We start from the raw sequence: 16,207 nt of genomic DNA on the forward strand, positions 1-16,207 counted from the left end.
AAGGGGGAGGGGGGAGCTTGAAAAGAAACATAAAAGAAAAAGTTAGAGAACAGTCTCCCAGAGGTTGTTAGCAGAAGCTGGAGACAAGTCAGTAGATGCAGGATGAGAAACTAAAGTAGCAAAGAGACTGATGAGAATTATCCATAATGAGCTAAGGTTCCACACAAGGAGGAATTTACTCTTAAGAATTCAGTAGAGTAGACAGGTGACCTGATGACATCCTGGAGCTCATTATCATTCCTAGTTCATGATATCTTTCACAGGTATATAAAGCACCCTATGGCATACCATAAGGAGTGAGGGACAAAAAATACCAGTAGGTGATCATACACCCTGAATGGTATCTCGCAGCCCGACTTCAGGCATCCGACTATGAGAGCTGCTAATGTCACTATGAAGTGGCAAAGTACACTCAACCCCCTGCTATCGTGCCTAATTGGTCACAGGAAACGCACGTGATAGCTGAATAAGCGATAGCTGAACTGAACAATCAATGGGAAAATTTCTAATTGGTTTTGCGGTGGCCCATTTTTCTAACTTTTAACCACTTTATGCCTGCGATTTCCAGCCAATCTCTCCTCCAACATGAAATAAAGCATTATTATATTAATAATAACAGTATAATGAATAAATGAACAACATAAAAGGCCATCAAACTTTAATAAGGATTAAGGCTTGGGTGGTTTGATGGGTTCTGAGGCTTGGGAGTGGCTTAATTGCCGCCAGATCTCTTCAGCTGTCTCCATGATTTATTAGTGTCCACAGCTAAAGGGGATATCACATGGTACATCGTATCAGGAACGGCCGAGGAAGATTTAAGTGGAACAAAACTTTCACGCTATCACACACGTTCCTCCTCATACTGTTGCCAGAGCTCCGTCTCAGTTATAAACACGTCATTACTTTATCGAGATCACAGTTTTTTAGGCATAGGAAATATTAACTCTTTATAAGGGTTTCAAAACGATTGATATTTATTCTAAAATACAATATTAATAAGTATTCAGTGTTAGGCTAAATTTCAATGCTGTAGTACGATATATTCTTTCAAGTCGAATGTGTTTTGTTCACACTGTTTTGCCCGTCGTATCCTCGGCAGGAATCCATTCAGATGCATTCCAAATGCCCGTGGTATCGTCGGCAATTTTACCACGTTACCGTTCCGATTAACCATCGTATCCTCGGCAAACCTTGTATGAAGTGCCGTGTGAATATGAAGTACCGCTTAGCCTTGTCTTCAAACTCGACACGTGATAGCAGTCTTGGGGTGCGTGATAGCATGTATGGTTGTGCATTTGATGTGTGCGTGATAGTAGATAAACGTGACAGCTGAACGTGCGATAGCAGGGGGTTGAGTGTATGAGGGAATCCATTAGAACTGAATGGTTTTCTTAACCCTTAAAAGACAGGTGTCCGCATATGCTGTCCAGGGGTAATAGGGTATATAAGACGGGTATATGCGTATGTGGTCATGCCCCCACCCCCCCCCAATGATTTCACCCTCACACACCATTTGCCACCCTCCCCACTCTGACCCCCTGCTCTCCCCCACCGTCTCCCTGCCCTCCTCCCACCGTCTCCCTAATATAGCCCCCTACCACCCATAACCCCCACCCTCAAAACCCAACAACTCCCCCCACCACTGACCCCTACTGTCCACCCCTAACCCACATCCATCCCAACCCTCCCCCACCCTACAGCCCCAAACCCCCCAGACAACCCCAACTCTTTAACCCCCACTGCCACCCCAACCCATTTCCCCCCACCCCCCTCCCAAACTACCACCCCAACCCAAAACCTTCCCACCCCCACCACCCTGCACCACTGCACAACCCCCACACCTCCTCACCCACAAATCCCCCACCTTGTCGCACATGCTGATTATGCCCATCCTCAACATATGTCACAACATTCCGATGCCCGTCTTTTAGGGGTTAAATGCCTCATGACTCGGGGTTAGAGTCCATGTGGGACTCCACCACAGAGGTCCTCCTCACTCCAAAATATGCTGCCATTAACACTGTCATGACTTGGCTGTTACTGGAGAATTATGTATCTTTGTACCCTGGACGTGGACTGATGGACTACAACATGGAATGTAAGAGGCGCAAATGATGAGGTGAAAGAGAGAGAGATTGTCCAGGTGCTTATGGGTGCAAAGGTGGATCTATGTGGATTAACTGAAACTAAATGGAATGGTGAGAGTGTGAGAAAATGGAAGTATGGATGGAGAATGTGTATGGGAGTGGGTGACAATGAGAGGGTCAAAGAAGAGTGTGTATTGTTGTGTGCAAGAGATGGAAGGAGAATGTAAGACAGAATGGATCAGTTGGCTCAAGAATTGTGTGGGTAAGATTGAAACCTGGACTACCAACGTGGGCCATTGTGTGTGTGTATACACCACCGCAGGATCGGGAGAGCAGAACGAAAGAAGAGTTCTGGACAACCGTGCATGTGTGCATGGAAAAGTTTGAAAGGAATGAGAGTGTTTTTGATTGATGATATGAATGGAAAAGTATAGTCTGAAGGTGGATGGAGTAGTGGTTAAGTGGGGTGTGCCTGCAGAAGTGGATGAGAATGGCAGTGCTCTAGTGGACATTTGTGCCAGGAGGGGGTTGGTGATTGCCAATATGCTCTTCAGGCACAAAATGATCCACAGGCATATGTGGCCAGTGATGAGAAGGGTGGGAGGTGAACTGAATGAATAGAAGGCAATGATTGATTATGTGTGTGTGTATGATAGAATGAGATGGTGTGTAATGGATGCATGACCATATAGAGGATGGGGAAGTGAATTTCCTGACAACCACTTGGTCGTGGTGAAAGTCATGGTTGAACTGAAATAGAGGCATAGAAGAAGGTAAGGACAGGAGGAAGCAGTTCTTATGAGGAGGGTGGAAAGGTTCAAAGAGGATGGAAAAAAAGGCAGAATACAAGAGAGAAGTGGAGGAGCAATTGGATAAATATGGTTTGCAGCAGATGGGGGATGTGGAAGGTGTATGCAAGATATTTACAGAAGAAATCTGTGCAGCCTGTGAGGTGGTATGTGGGGTGAAGAGAATATGAAACGGGGTGCAAGGAACAGCATGGTGGAATGAAGAGGCGTGACAGGCTGTGGCACAAAAGAAGAAAGCATTTAGTAAGTGGATGAGAAACAAGAGTATGGAGAAAGTTGAGCGACAGAAGAGAGATTTATGAGTAAAGAGGAAGACAGAGGTGAAAAGATTAGTAAGAGAGAATAAGAAAAGAGTGGGTGTGGAATGTGGAAGAAATTTGAGTGTAATGTGGAGGGAATGTAAGAAAATGTTCTGGAAAGAGGTAAAGAGAGTTAGACAGGGAGTTAAAGAAGCCAGTCAGGGAGTGAAAGATAAAAATGGCAGATTACTAGTGGAGAAAGAAGAAAAAGTGAGCTGATGGAGAAGAACATTTTAACCCCTTAACCGCGGGGCGTCACTTTCGTGACGCTCGGCCACAATGGATCATACCGCGGGGTGTCACTTTTGTGATTCTGTGTTATTTTGAATTATCCCGGGCTCTCAAGTCGTGGCTTGTATCATCTATCAGTACTGCCAATGTCCAACACTAGTCAGCACTCCAAATCTCATCTGTACTCCCATCCATTGTTGACATTTTAGCGATTTTACCCCGTTCGTGACTCCCCTCCCTACCTGCCCTCCATTACCCTCTCCTCTCACCTCCCATGCCGCGCGGCGCTACGGAAATTTCCCCGATTCTTCCACAGATTTCATCCATTGAAATAAGCCCTATGCCCTATATTTATACCAAATAATATATACCAAAAAAAAAAAAACAGGTAAGTGATAGTGTTATACTCCAGAAATTGGCTAATTATCACCTGACAAAACCTCACGTGCATTCATTCGCTACATTACCACGGTAATTTCCCCTTTGATTTATGCCTTGTAATCGATGTCTGTAATAAAAATATATATCAGAAAGGAAGGGAGAATCCTAACTGACATTTACATTCACCTGGAACTACCTATTTCTTTATGTATTGCCGAGATTTTCTACCTATAAAAAATTAGCATGTAAGTTAGCAGCAGTCAGCCTAAAGTGTCATTGTCAACCCTTCCCTTCTCAGATAAGCCGCGGCATTTAGTTCCTTGTCCTCCGCTGTAGAGAAAACATGTCGCACTCGCGCCCCGCCATTCCTGCCGCTTCTGCGCCCATTGCAAAGGGCCCTGTGACCTCTACTCCAAAGAAAAGTGGTGAGGCAAGCAAGAAAGGCCTGAGTGACTCTGCAGTGGCACGTGAACTGGCAGAATTGTCCATGATAATGATGGACAGTGACTATGACGATTCGGGTGAATCGTGTGATGAGCCGGGTGAGGTTATCGCGCCAGAAACAGCAACAACGAGTGCTTCAATCAGTGAATCAGTGTCTAGCTCCAAGGGAAAGGAGCCTTTAGTGCAGGAAGGACAAGAATTTGGGAAGGGAGTGAAAAGGCGGCGTGTTAGCCCCAGAACAATGCCCCCACGTGACCCAGCCCGCCATGAGTCATGAGTGCATTCACCTCCCCGTTCCCCAAGCCCCGCTTTACTCATCTCGTCATCATCGTCGGCTGAGTTATCTCCGGAGTCTTCATCGTCGGAGTCACCACTAGCATCAACAGTGAAGGCAGGCCGTAGAGGTAGAGGTAAATCTAGGAGAGTGAAAAGTAGTGTAGCTAGTAGGGTAAGGGCTGCTAGTGCTGTACGGCAACCTAGGGTCAGTAAGAGTGACCTTGACAGAGATAAACCTCCCTCACAGCCAACCTCCACCACCACCACCACCACCCGCCCTACACCGCCACGATAGGGAATCCTGGATGCCTCCGCGTGGACGGAAGGGTCAGATTTTGTCCCCGAAAATCTTGTTTTCAATGAGAGCTCCTCAGGAGTTCAGCCTGCCTTCACTATGGACGAAAATGCTGAGTGTGTCGACTACCTTTTGGCCTTCCTAGATGACGAAGTCATGCAGCACATATGTGATGAGACCAACAGGTATGAATCACAATGTGCTGCAAGTGGTACAGGTGCAGCCAAGATGCAACAGTGGTTCATGCTGGGAGTGCAGGAGCTGTATGTGTTCTTTGCCCTCATGCTTCTCATGCCACACTCCAAGAAGCATGAGTTGGAAGAATACTGGTCCATGGACCCCTTACTACCCTCACCCACCTTCAATAAGTACATGGCCAGAGATCGCTTCCGGAACATCATGGGAAACCGACAACGATGTACCTTCCCAAACCGACCCACTCTAGAAGATCTGGGAGATTCTGAGCATAATGAAGGATAAGTTCATGTCATTCTTCCACCCATTTCAGATGGTTGTCATTGATGAATCCTTGGTTTTGTTCAGAGGACGTCTTCGGTTTGTTCAGTACATTCCAAGCAAACACCATCGCTTTGGAATTAAGTTCTTTGTACTGTGCGACTGTAAGACGGGGTACATCCTTGACTTCGTCATATATTCAGCCAGCACTGTCGATCTCGATAAAACACACCCCCTTGGCTTCTCAGGCTGTGTAGTGAAAGTGCTCCTAGAAAAGTATTTTGGTGGGAATCATGTGCTGTATACAGACAACTACTATACAGCACCGAAACTTGCCAAATACCTTTCTGAGCACGGCATTGGCTCCTGCGGCACTGTGAAAAGTAATCGTGCCAACTTCCCCAAATTCCCAGAGGCAGGAAACTCGCAGCGAGGAGACGTGCACCTACGCAAGTGTGAGAAGATGCTGGCAATACGGTGGCATGACAAGAGAGTCATGCACATGCTCACCACCGTACATAAGGGGGAGATGAGAGACAGTGGGAAGGTCGACCGTAGGACAGGCGAACCTGTGATGAAACCTGATGCTGTGTTGGACTATAATATCAACATGCTGCTGGTGGACAAGTCCGACATGATGATTGGTGAGATCGACTGCTTCAGGAAGAATACTAGGTGGTACAGGAAAGTTTTTCTGCATCTCCTAGATATGACGATGCTGAACGCCTTCATCCTGTACAAGATGAAGGTCAAGCCACCCAAGTCCTTCTCCCTGAGGTTGTTCGCCAAGACTTGTGTCCAGCAGCTGCTGGAAAGATATGGTAGGGTGCAAGCAGCAACTCCAAGGCGCCATCCAGTAACACTTCCCAACCGACTTGAGCAGAGGGCGTATATGGATCGGCACAGACTTGAGCTTATGCCTGCCACAGGGAAAAGGAAGGCTGCGATTCGCAGGTGCTAGGTATGTGCGCATACCACACGCCGCACACCTGAGCATAAACGCACCTCTTGGCAGTGCGCTGAGTGCCAGGTTCCCCTCTGTGTTACCTGCTTCTTCGATTACCACACCCAGAAGCAGTTCTAACAGTGCAAGTGTGGAAGCAGAATTATTTGGAAATAATGTGTAAATAATGTGTAAATAGTAGGTGAAAGCAATGGATGTTCAGTTCATATGATTGAACAGTGTATTATAGTTTTATCTTACTGAAAGTGACAGTGAATAACATAGTGTAAGTAAAATAGCAGGGTAAATATTGAAAATAGAATAGAAAATGTAAATAGTAATGTAAGTAATTAATAATATAAGAATATGAGTACAAATAATTTATGTTATAACAGTGAAAGTGAATCCGTGGCTCTCTACGTATTTTACTGAATGAAAAATTGAATGACTTCAGTGACAATAAACTAATACGACTGAAGGAAACTTATGGAGAAAGAATCCAGATATATATAAGTGTGATATAGTAATAGAAATATAAAGTGTGAGGGGTTTTATGAATAATAAATGACAGAGTGCCAAGAGCGAACTAGCGCAAGTGCGACGATCAGACGCGCTCAAAATTTCCATTGCTTTCATAGTGTTTTTTTTTTTTTTGAGTATGGATCCCAAACTACTTGAAAATTGTAGAATAGTGCTTATAGTGTTTGTCTCTGGCTGTGGTAATCATATTACGGGTTGTTGGGAAGTGTAAAGTGGAGGCTTCGTTACCCTACTTCAGAGGTCTCCACAAGTCCTACGGTAACCGACGAAGGCTCAACAATCATTCCAGGAGAAAGCTGAAGGTATGTGCCATAAGCATATGTAATTTTATAATTCTAGGACTAATAACTGATTTTTGGCAAATATTTTTTGAGAGTCTGTCGGAGCCCAAATAACCCCGCGGGACACGCAAGTCATTGGTAAACAAGCCCGCGGTGTAGGGGTTAAGGAACTGTTGAACATAGAGAATGAAAGTAATGTAAGTCTAAGTGGTTGGGGAATGGCTGGGGGAGGGAGGGATGTTAGAAGAGAGGAAAAAATCAGTAGCATGGAGGTTGTGGAAGCAATGAAGAAAGTCAAAATGGGGAAATCCCCAGGAATTGATGGAGTATGTGGTGAAATGCTGAAGCATGAGGGAGAGATAGTAATGCAATGAATGTGGAGATGTGCAGTTTGGCCTGGGAGGAAGGTAAAGTCCTGAAAGATTGGAAGTCAGTTATAATCATTCCCCTGTACAAAGGAAAGGGGGGAAAAAGAAGTGTGTGGTAATCATAGGGGCATTTGTCTTCTTAGTGTAATGGGAAAAGTATATGGTAGGATACTTACTGACGGAGTTAGGGAAATAACGGAGGAATTAGTCTGAGAAGAACAAGGTGGTTTTAGGAAGGGAAGAGGTTGTGAAGATCAGATATTCATTCTTAGGTCTTTAGTGGAAAAGTTTCTAGAGAAGGGAAAGGTATGCGGCCTTCATGGAATTGGAGAAAGCATATGAAAGGGTGGATAGACAAGGAGTGTGGAAAGTATTAAGAATATATGACATAAATGGAAGGTTGTTGAATGCCGTGAAAAATGTGTATAAGGGTGCTAAGGCTGAAGTGCATGTGGACCGTGAACTGTGTGAATTTTTCTATTTGAAGGTTGCTCACCATCCACTCACACGATGTAGTGCTGCTCTCAGGTGTCTGCCCTTTCCTCTCCTCCATCTTTCTTTCCATCCATCCTCTTTAGTCTTTCTTTCCTTCATTCTTCCTTTTAGTCCTCTTTAGTCTTTCATTCCTTCATTCTTTCCTTTTTCTTTTGCCTACGGATGACTTTACACTCCCTCTTCTGTCTTTCTCTCCTTCATTATTTCCTCTTCCTTCTGCCTGTGGGTGACTCTACATTGAGTGACATGCCAAATGGTTTCCTGTACACCAGGAAAAAATTTACTATGCTGGGTGGAAACCATATAAGCAAATTTGGGTGCCCAGTGGTTTAGTGGGTAATTATGGCGCTCCAATCGGATTGAGCTGGTAAAAGTTTATATCCAAGGGGTGGTTGGAATTTATTGCTCACATAATGCCACTCAGGGATGGGTGAGGCTGGTCACTCTCATCTTAAATGCCAGGACCAACTTGCCTAGCCCAGAGCTCCTATGCTCCTCATGGGGCAATGTAGGATTGGATGATGGATGGATGGATGAAGGTTGGATTGAAACGGGGATGTCATGTCTCCTGGTTGTTCAATCTGTATATGGATGAGGTTATATAAGAGATACAAGGTAAGGCAGTGGAAGTTGGAGTGGCCCTAATGAGGGAGGGCAGTGTGTGGAAACTCCCTGTTCTGTTGTTTGCAGATGTTACTGTGTTGTTAAGTGAAGATGAAGGGGAGCTGCATGGCTTGGTGAATGAGTTTGGGAGAGAGTGTAAGAAATGGAATCTAAAGGTGAATGTAGGGAAGAGTAAAGTTAGGGTCTTCAAGAGATATTGTCTATGAATGTTCAGTGAGGGTGGATGAGAAGAAAATGGAAAATGTGAGTGCATTTAAGGACTTGGGTAGTGCGATAAGTAAGGATGGAAGTTTGGAGGGTGAAGTGCTTGAAAGGGTACAACAAGGAGGAAGGGTTGCTGGTTCTTTGAAAGCAGTGATAAGAAACAGGGAAGTGAGCATGGAAGTGAAAAAGTTACTGCATGACAGCATTGTGCTATCTACTCTAACATATAGAAGTGAAGCTTGGACCTTGTTGGAGGGACACAAGTCAAGAGTGAGAGCAGTGGAAATGAGTTATTTGAGAGAATCATGTGGAGTCACATGGACAGACAGACTGACAAAATGAGGATGTGAAGGAGTGTTGTGGTGTCGATGTGGATGTGATAGGAAGCATTAGGAGAAACACACTGAGGTGGTTTGGCCACGTGGAGAGGATGGAGAGCGAGAGAATGATGAGGAAAGTGTATGTGAGTGAGGTGGTGGGGGGTAGAGGGAGGGGGAGGCCAAGGATGAGATGGAGGGATGGAGTGGAGAGGTACATGAAAGAGGGGGGTGTGAGCTGGAAGCAAGGCAGTGGGATGGTGGGGGACAGGGCGATGGAGACGATTTGTTTGTGGCCACCCCTTACAGAATTATGGCATCTGGCAAAAATTAGATAGATAGTGAGACATACAGCTAATGCTTTTGTTTTATTATTGATAATATTTTTTTTTTTTGCCAGCCACCGTACATAATCTGGAATTTCTGATATCCTCTGAACTATTAAGAGACTGGAGGAAAAAAAAAAAAAAAAAAAAAAATGCATTTTTTTTTTTTTTTTTTCTCTCTTCCAGTAAACACTGTAGTTACTTTCATTTATCAATGTAAACTCCTGCTACAACACAGTTCCTTACAAGACTTACTATAACACATCTCTCCTCCTAAATTAGAATATTAATTGTCCCCAGCTACTGTATGAAAACTGGCAAAACAAAGCAACTTTACAGAGGTAAACTGGGTTGAGCAAGCATGTTTTCTTTCACTCTTCAAAAAAAAAAAAAAAAAATCTGACAATATATTTTCTTTTGACTGGAGATGCACCATGGCTTGTTAGCAACTGATGTCTGCTTAATTTCTTGATATACCATATAAATAATTAAAGTTTAAAAATTCGTACAGTGGAAGTGTGTATTACCAAAAGTGACTGGACTATGTTACAACCATTTTCAAAGTGAACATATCAATACACTACTCACCAGTATATCTGCTAAAACAAAAACAAAATAACACTACTGGTATACTAAAGTTTTTGTTAGAAGCTCTGCTGAAAATAAGAATGGGGGCTACTTAAGGACAAATATTACTAACAAGGAGGCAAGGAAGAATCTTATGCTTACAAAATAAGGGTTACAGGGAACAGTCACTGATTATATGAGTATGTGTGCCTGTGGAAAGTGTTTGGAGAATAATTATTATTAAGGAAAAAAAACAAACATAAGCACTTACTTGCCACAGTGTTAAACAAGGAGTGCAGAGAAGATGGCCACAGGGTTCTATTCTGATATCTTTGTCATTTTCTGCACAGATTTTGCAAAGCTGGAATGTTGAGCCCATTTCACAGTATAACTCATACTGTTCTTGTGTTACCTGTGAGTGAGATGAATGAGTGAAATCAGTTTACTTTGATCCATATGCTGTATCTCTGAGAGAATCAATAAACAATGACCTGAGTAATATGATAGTCAATCAGAGGGTAAAAAAAAAAAAAAAAAAAAAAAAAAAAAAAAAAATTATTCTTCACATGTAAGTCTCCATAGGACAGGGTGAGTCTACAGTTAGTAGAACCAATGCAAGAGTGACTCCTTAAATAAAGTATACAAGAGTTCCATTCGCATTTTAGAGACCACTGACCATACTGAAGTGTTAAAGTCTTTTCACATGATGGCAGTTCTCCATATTTTCCAATCGTGTGTCACTTTCCAATTCAATCCCCAAGCCTGGAGGTCTCCAAACTAATCTTCCTCATTCTGCCTCAGAGTATTCTTCCCTCACATTCATACCTGCAACTCCCATCATCCACCCCCCCCCCCTTTCAACATGTCCAAACTCCTTCGCAATACCACCATATCAACTATCTATCTATCTACTGCCAGACGCCTCAATACCGTTCGGGGTGGCCACAAACAAATCGCCTCCACGTCACTCTGTCCCCCGCCATTTCACTCCCCCACTCCCAACTCACACACCCCTCTTTCATATACCTCTCCACTCCATCTCTCCATCTCATCCTCGGCCTCCCCCTCCCTCTTCCTTCCTCCACCTCACTCACATACACTCTCTTCGTCAGTCTTTCACCCTCCATCCTCTCCACATGGCCAAACCACCTCGGTGTATTCCTCCTAACACTTCCTATCACATCCACATCCACACCACAACGCTCCTTTATATCAACTCATTAATTAAAAACACTCAACAGTGGTGAACAGGAATTCCCCTACATAGTGGAACTGATTTAGCCTAGTTCCCTCAACTCCCTCCCAGTTCCCTCAAAAAAGTATAGTGAACTGCAAGGGATGGGTAACTTCAGCCTCCAGACCACTGGGTTAATATAATAAGCCTAACACTGAATGACTCACTCACTCACTCATACAACACATACTTCACTACTATCATTAACTCTTTACAGCATTCAACAGTTTTCCAACCACACCATACTGTACATTCATAATACAGTGACCCCTCCAATTACACGGGTTCCATTTAAGAAATGGAAAATGTGAGTGCATTTAAGTACCCCCTGGGGGTAGGGGGGTTTCAAGAATACTCCCCCAGTATCCCTCCTTGTCATATGAGGTGACTAAAAGGGTTGGTGGTGAGTTAGTGCCCCACCCTGTAAAATGAACTAACTAAACAAGTGAACAAAGCGCCTCGGACCAGGACAGACCATACATTGATGACTAAGGAACAGACAAAGGACATTCTAAGGGTGAGAACATGGAATGTGAGTGGAGTGAATAATGAAGTGAAAGACAGATTATTCAGGTGCTCGGGGATGCAAGAGTGGTTGTATGTGGACTGACTGAAACTAAATGGAAAGGTGAAAGGGTGAGAGAATGGGAGTACGGTTTAGGAATATGTGCGGGAGTTAATGAGAATGACAGGGCAAGAGAGGGAGTATGTCTGATGATAAGCAAGATGTGGAAGGAGAATATAAGAGAGTAAGGAACAGTGGGTGCAAGGACTGTATGGGTGAGGATGAAAGTAGGGTATATAAGCTTGGGCGATTGAATGTGTGTATGCGCCGACAGATGACCGAGTGGCAAGAGTAAAGGATGACTTGTGGGAAAGTGTAGAAGCATGTATGGACAAGTCTGAGAGGAGCGAGAGAGTGCTTTTGATTGGAGACATGAATGGCAAAGTTAGGAATGTACAAGTGGATGGAGTGGTTGGTCAGTGGGGTGTGCCAGCTGAAGTTGATGGGAATGATAGTGCTTTGGTGGACATCTGTGCTGATATAGGGGGTTGGCAATGGCCAACACCTTCTTTCAGCATAAGATGATCTACAGATATACATGGAGAGTCGTGAGGAGGATGGACGGTGAATTTGTTGAACGAAAGGCATTGATAGATTACGTGTGTGTGGATGAGGGAATGAGAAGACAAGTGTTAGATGCAAAAGTGTGGAGGGGGTGAGGGAATGGAATCTCGGACCATCACTTAGTGATGGCCAAGGTAAGGCTGAAAAGAAAATGGGCGAAGAGACGAAGGGGAAGACAGGAGGAAACAGCTCCTGTGAGAAGAGTGGAGAAGTTGCAAAATAGTGAGAAAATGGCAGAGTATAAGAGCATAGTGGAAGAAACATTGGGGAAGGTATGACTTAGAGTAGAGAGAAGGGGTGGAAGATGTATGCAAGATATTCACAGAAGAGAAAGACGCAGTGTATGAGGTGGTTTGTGGAGTGAGAAGGCGATGCAGGGGTGTGCAAGGGACAGCATGGTGGAATGATGATCTGAAATGAGCTGTGGAACAAAAGAAGAAGGCATATAGTGAATGGTTAGCAAGTAGATGTAGGGGAGCAGATGAGAGAGAGAGAAGAGAGATGTATATGTGAGCAGGAGAAGGGAGGTGAAGAGATTGGTGAAGGAGAGTAAGAAGAAAATGGATGAAGAGTTTGGGAGGAATCTGAGTGTAAAATGGAGGGAAAGTAAGAAATTGTTTTGGAAGGAGGTAAAGAAAGTAAGACAGTGTGAAAATGGAAATAGTTAGAGAATGAAAGATGGGAATAATAGATTCTTGGTGGAGAATAGAGAGAAATTGAGGAGATGGAAGGAGCACTTTGAGGATTTGTTGAATGTAGACAGTGAGAGCAGTGCGAGTATAAGTGGCTGGGGAATGGCTGGGAGAAGTGATGAGAGGAGGGAGGAAGAGATCAGTAGGGTGGAAGTAATGGAAGCAATGAAGAAGATCAAGATAGGAAAGGCCCCAGGAACTGATGGAGTGTGTGGTGAAATGCTGAAGTATGGGGGTAAGACAGTTGTAGAGTGGATACAGAAGTTGTATAGATTGGCTTGGGAAGAGGGAAGGGTTCCAGAGGACTGGATATCAAGTATAACTGTTCCTTTATACAAAGGAAAAGGGGAGAGAGAAGTATGTGGTAAACAAAGGGGTATTTGTCTTAGTGTGACTGGAAAAATATATGGTAGAATACTCATTCATAGGTTGGGCATATAACAGAGGAGCTACACTCAATCCTCGTAAATTACGGCAATTTGGGTCTGGACCACTGCCGTGATTTACGAATTCCATGATTTATGAATAATAACTCTTATGTGAAAAATTAATTAGGGTCTGGACTTTGGCCAACCAGCCCCCACAGCACCCTACCTACACCTTTCTTGGCACCATCAAACACTATCTATCTATTGCCAGACGCCTCAATCCCGTTTGGGGTGGCCACAAACAAATTGCCTCCACGTCGCCCTGTCCCCAACCATTTCACTGCCCTGCTCCCAACTCACACCCCCCTCTCTCATATACCTCTCCACTCCATCCCTCCATCTCATCCTTGGCCTCCCCCTCCCTCTTCCTCCCTCCACCTCACTCACATACACTCTTCGTCAGTCTCTCACCCTCCATCCTCTCCACATGGCCAAACCACCTCAATGTATTCATCCTAACGCTTCCTATCACATCCACATCAACACCACAACGATCCTTTATATCCTCATTCGTCAGCCTGTCTCTCCATGTGACTCCACAGGCTCCTCTTAAATAACTCATTTCCACTGCTCTCACTCTTGACTTGTGTCCTTCCAACAACGTCCAAGCTTCACTTCCATACGTTAGAGTTGGTATCACAATACTGTCATGTAGTAACTTTTTCACTTCTATGCTCACTTCCCTGTTTCTTATCACTGCTTTCAAAGAACCAGCAACCTTTCTTCCCTGCTGTACCCTTTCAAGCACTTCACCCTCCAAACCTCCATCCTTACTCATCACACTACCCAAGTACTTAAACGTACTCACATTTTCCAATTCCTCACCATCCAACCTCGCTGTACATTCACTGACTTCACCTCTCTCAAAGACCATCACTTTAATCTTCCCTACATTCACCTAACACAAACATACAAATTTAGGAATATTCAGTGCATGTATTAAATAGAAATAAGCCATGTTAAGGGATCTCGCCTCAATCCTATGATGAAATTGCTTAAGTGAATGGAGTGGGGTGGAGTTGGGAAGAACTTAGAACCTCTCAGCACTTGTTCTTGCCAAACTCTTTTGCCAGCTTTGAAAACTTCTCTCCCCTCTCAACACGACGAATGAGCTCCAAACGTTGACTGTACAACAACTGCGGTAGATTCTTGACGCCATACCGCTTAAAGCGCTTCATCGGGGGGTCGGGTGGGGCCATGGCAGGTAGGAGGCAGGGGGAAGTTGCATAAAAAAGGCAGGTAACTCTCGTACACCATGGTGACGGTCTGTAGTGTGCGGACTGGCGGGACAAGAACAACAACAACATGGCGGCATCACTATGCACATATGCCACCAGAGATGTGCAGTGATTGGTTGTTGGGTCGCGATTTTCAGTTTGAATGCCGCGGTTTACGGTTCTCCTCGGAAAAGGCCCACTTGGGTTCCTAGATCCACGATTTTCGTGACTTAACAGTTATTTTAGGTTATCGGCAGACTGACGGCCACCTTGTCGTGATTTACGAATCCGTGACTTATGAATATGCGATTTACAAGGATTGAGTGTAGTTGCAGAAGAACAAGGGGATTTAGGAAGGGAAAAGGGTGTGTAGATCAGATATTTCTTCTAAGATGTTTAGTAGAGAAGTATCTAGAGAAGGCAAAGAAAGTGTATGTTGCCTTCATGGACTTGGAGAAAGCATATGACAGAGTAGATAAACAAGGTATGTAGAAGGTATTAAGAATATAAGGAGTGGAGGGGAAATTGTTGAGTGCTGTGAAAAGTATGTACAAAGGAGTTAGAGCTACGGTGCAAGTGGATGGTGACCTGAGTGAGTTCTTTGATCTAAATGTGGGACTGAAACAGGGATGTGTGATGTCTCCATGGCTGTTTTATATATACATGGATGGGGTTGCACAGGAGGTGCAAGGTAGGGCAGTGGATGTGAGGGTGGCTCTAATGAATGAAGGTGAGATGTGGATGATTTTGGTGTTGCTGTCTGCTGATGATACAGTATTGCTGAGTGAAGATGAACAGGAGTTGCAAGGTTTGGTGAATGAATTTGGGAGTGTGTAGGAAGAGGAATCAGAAAGTTAAAGTAAACAAGAGTAAAGTTATGGTGTTTGAGAGGAATGAACTCACAGAATGTACAGTGAGGTTGGATGATGAGGACATGGAGAATGTGAGTGCATTCAACTACTTGGGTAGTAGTGTGATGAGTAAGGACAGAACTTTGGGGGATGAAGTGCATGAAAGGGTACAGCAGGGAAGAAAGGTTGTTGGTTCACTGAAAGCGGTGATGAGAAATAGGGGTGAGTATGGAAGTTAAGAAGTCAATGCATGACAGTATTGTGATCACTACCCTGATGTATGGAAGCGAGGCATGGACCTTGCTAGAGGGGAACAAGTCAAGAGTGAGCAGTGGATATGAGTTACTTGAGAGGAGCATGTAGGAGCATGTGGAGTGACATGGAGGGACAGGTTGACGAATGACGACATGAAGGAACGTTGTGGGGTAGATGTGGATGTGGTTGAGAAATTTAGGAGAAATACACTGAGGTGGTTTAGACGCGTGGCTGAATCGGTAGAGAGGCGGCTTGCAGTCCTAATGGACCCAGGATCGAATCCCGGCTGGGGCAGGGAACAGTTTAAGGATTTGAATTTACTAATAGCAGACTTTCCTGATCTATCAGATGACCCGCCGACATGTCATAAAAGTATCCCCGCTAATACCAGTACACTATTCCTGTATGAGACAGCCCTAGCATGTATTCAATATGGACGGTGGGTGTTAGCGCCGAAG

The 16,207-nt window shown here is 44.3% G+C and overlaps 1 protein-coding gene across 1 annotated transcript in view; it reads right to left on the reverse strand.

The window, feature by feature from the left end:
• The window catches only part of Cbl (E3 ubiquitin-protein ligase CBL), a 472,746-nt gene that overhangs the window by 254,877 nt on the left and 201,662 nt on the right, over positions 1-16,207 (reverse strand). Inside the window, exon 7 of the mRNA XM_080278953.1 lies at positions 10,215-10,355. Coding sequence (XP_080135079.1) covers positions 10,215-10,355 — 141 coding nt within the window. The remainder of the gene's footprint in view (positions 1-10,214; positions 10,356-16,207) is intronic.

The sequence above is a fragment of the Coenobita brevimanus genome, chromosome 76 (genome assembly GCF_032717465.1).
Source record: "Coenobita brevimanus isolate Jiangsu-jjx chromosome 76, ASM3271746v2, whole genome shotgun sequence".
Lineage (NCBI taxonomy): Eukaryota > Metazoa > Arthropoda > Malacostraca > Decapoda > Coenobitidae > Coenobita > Coenobita brevimanus.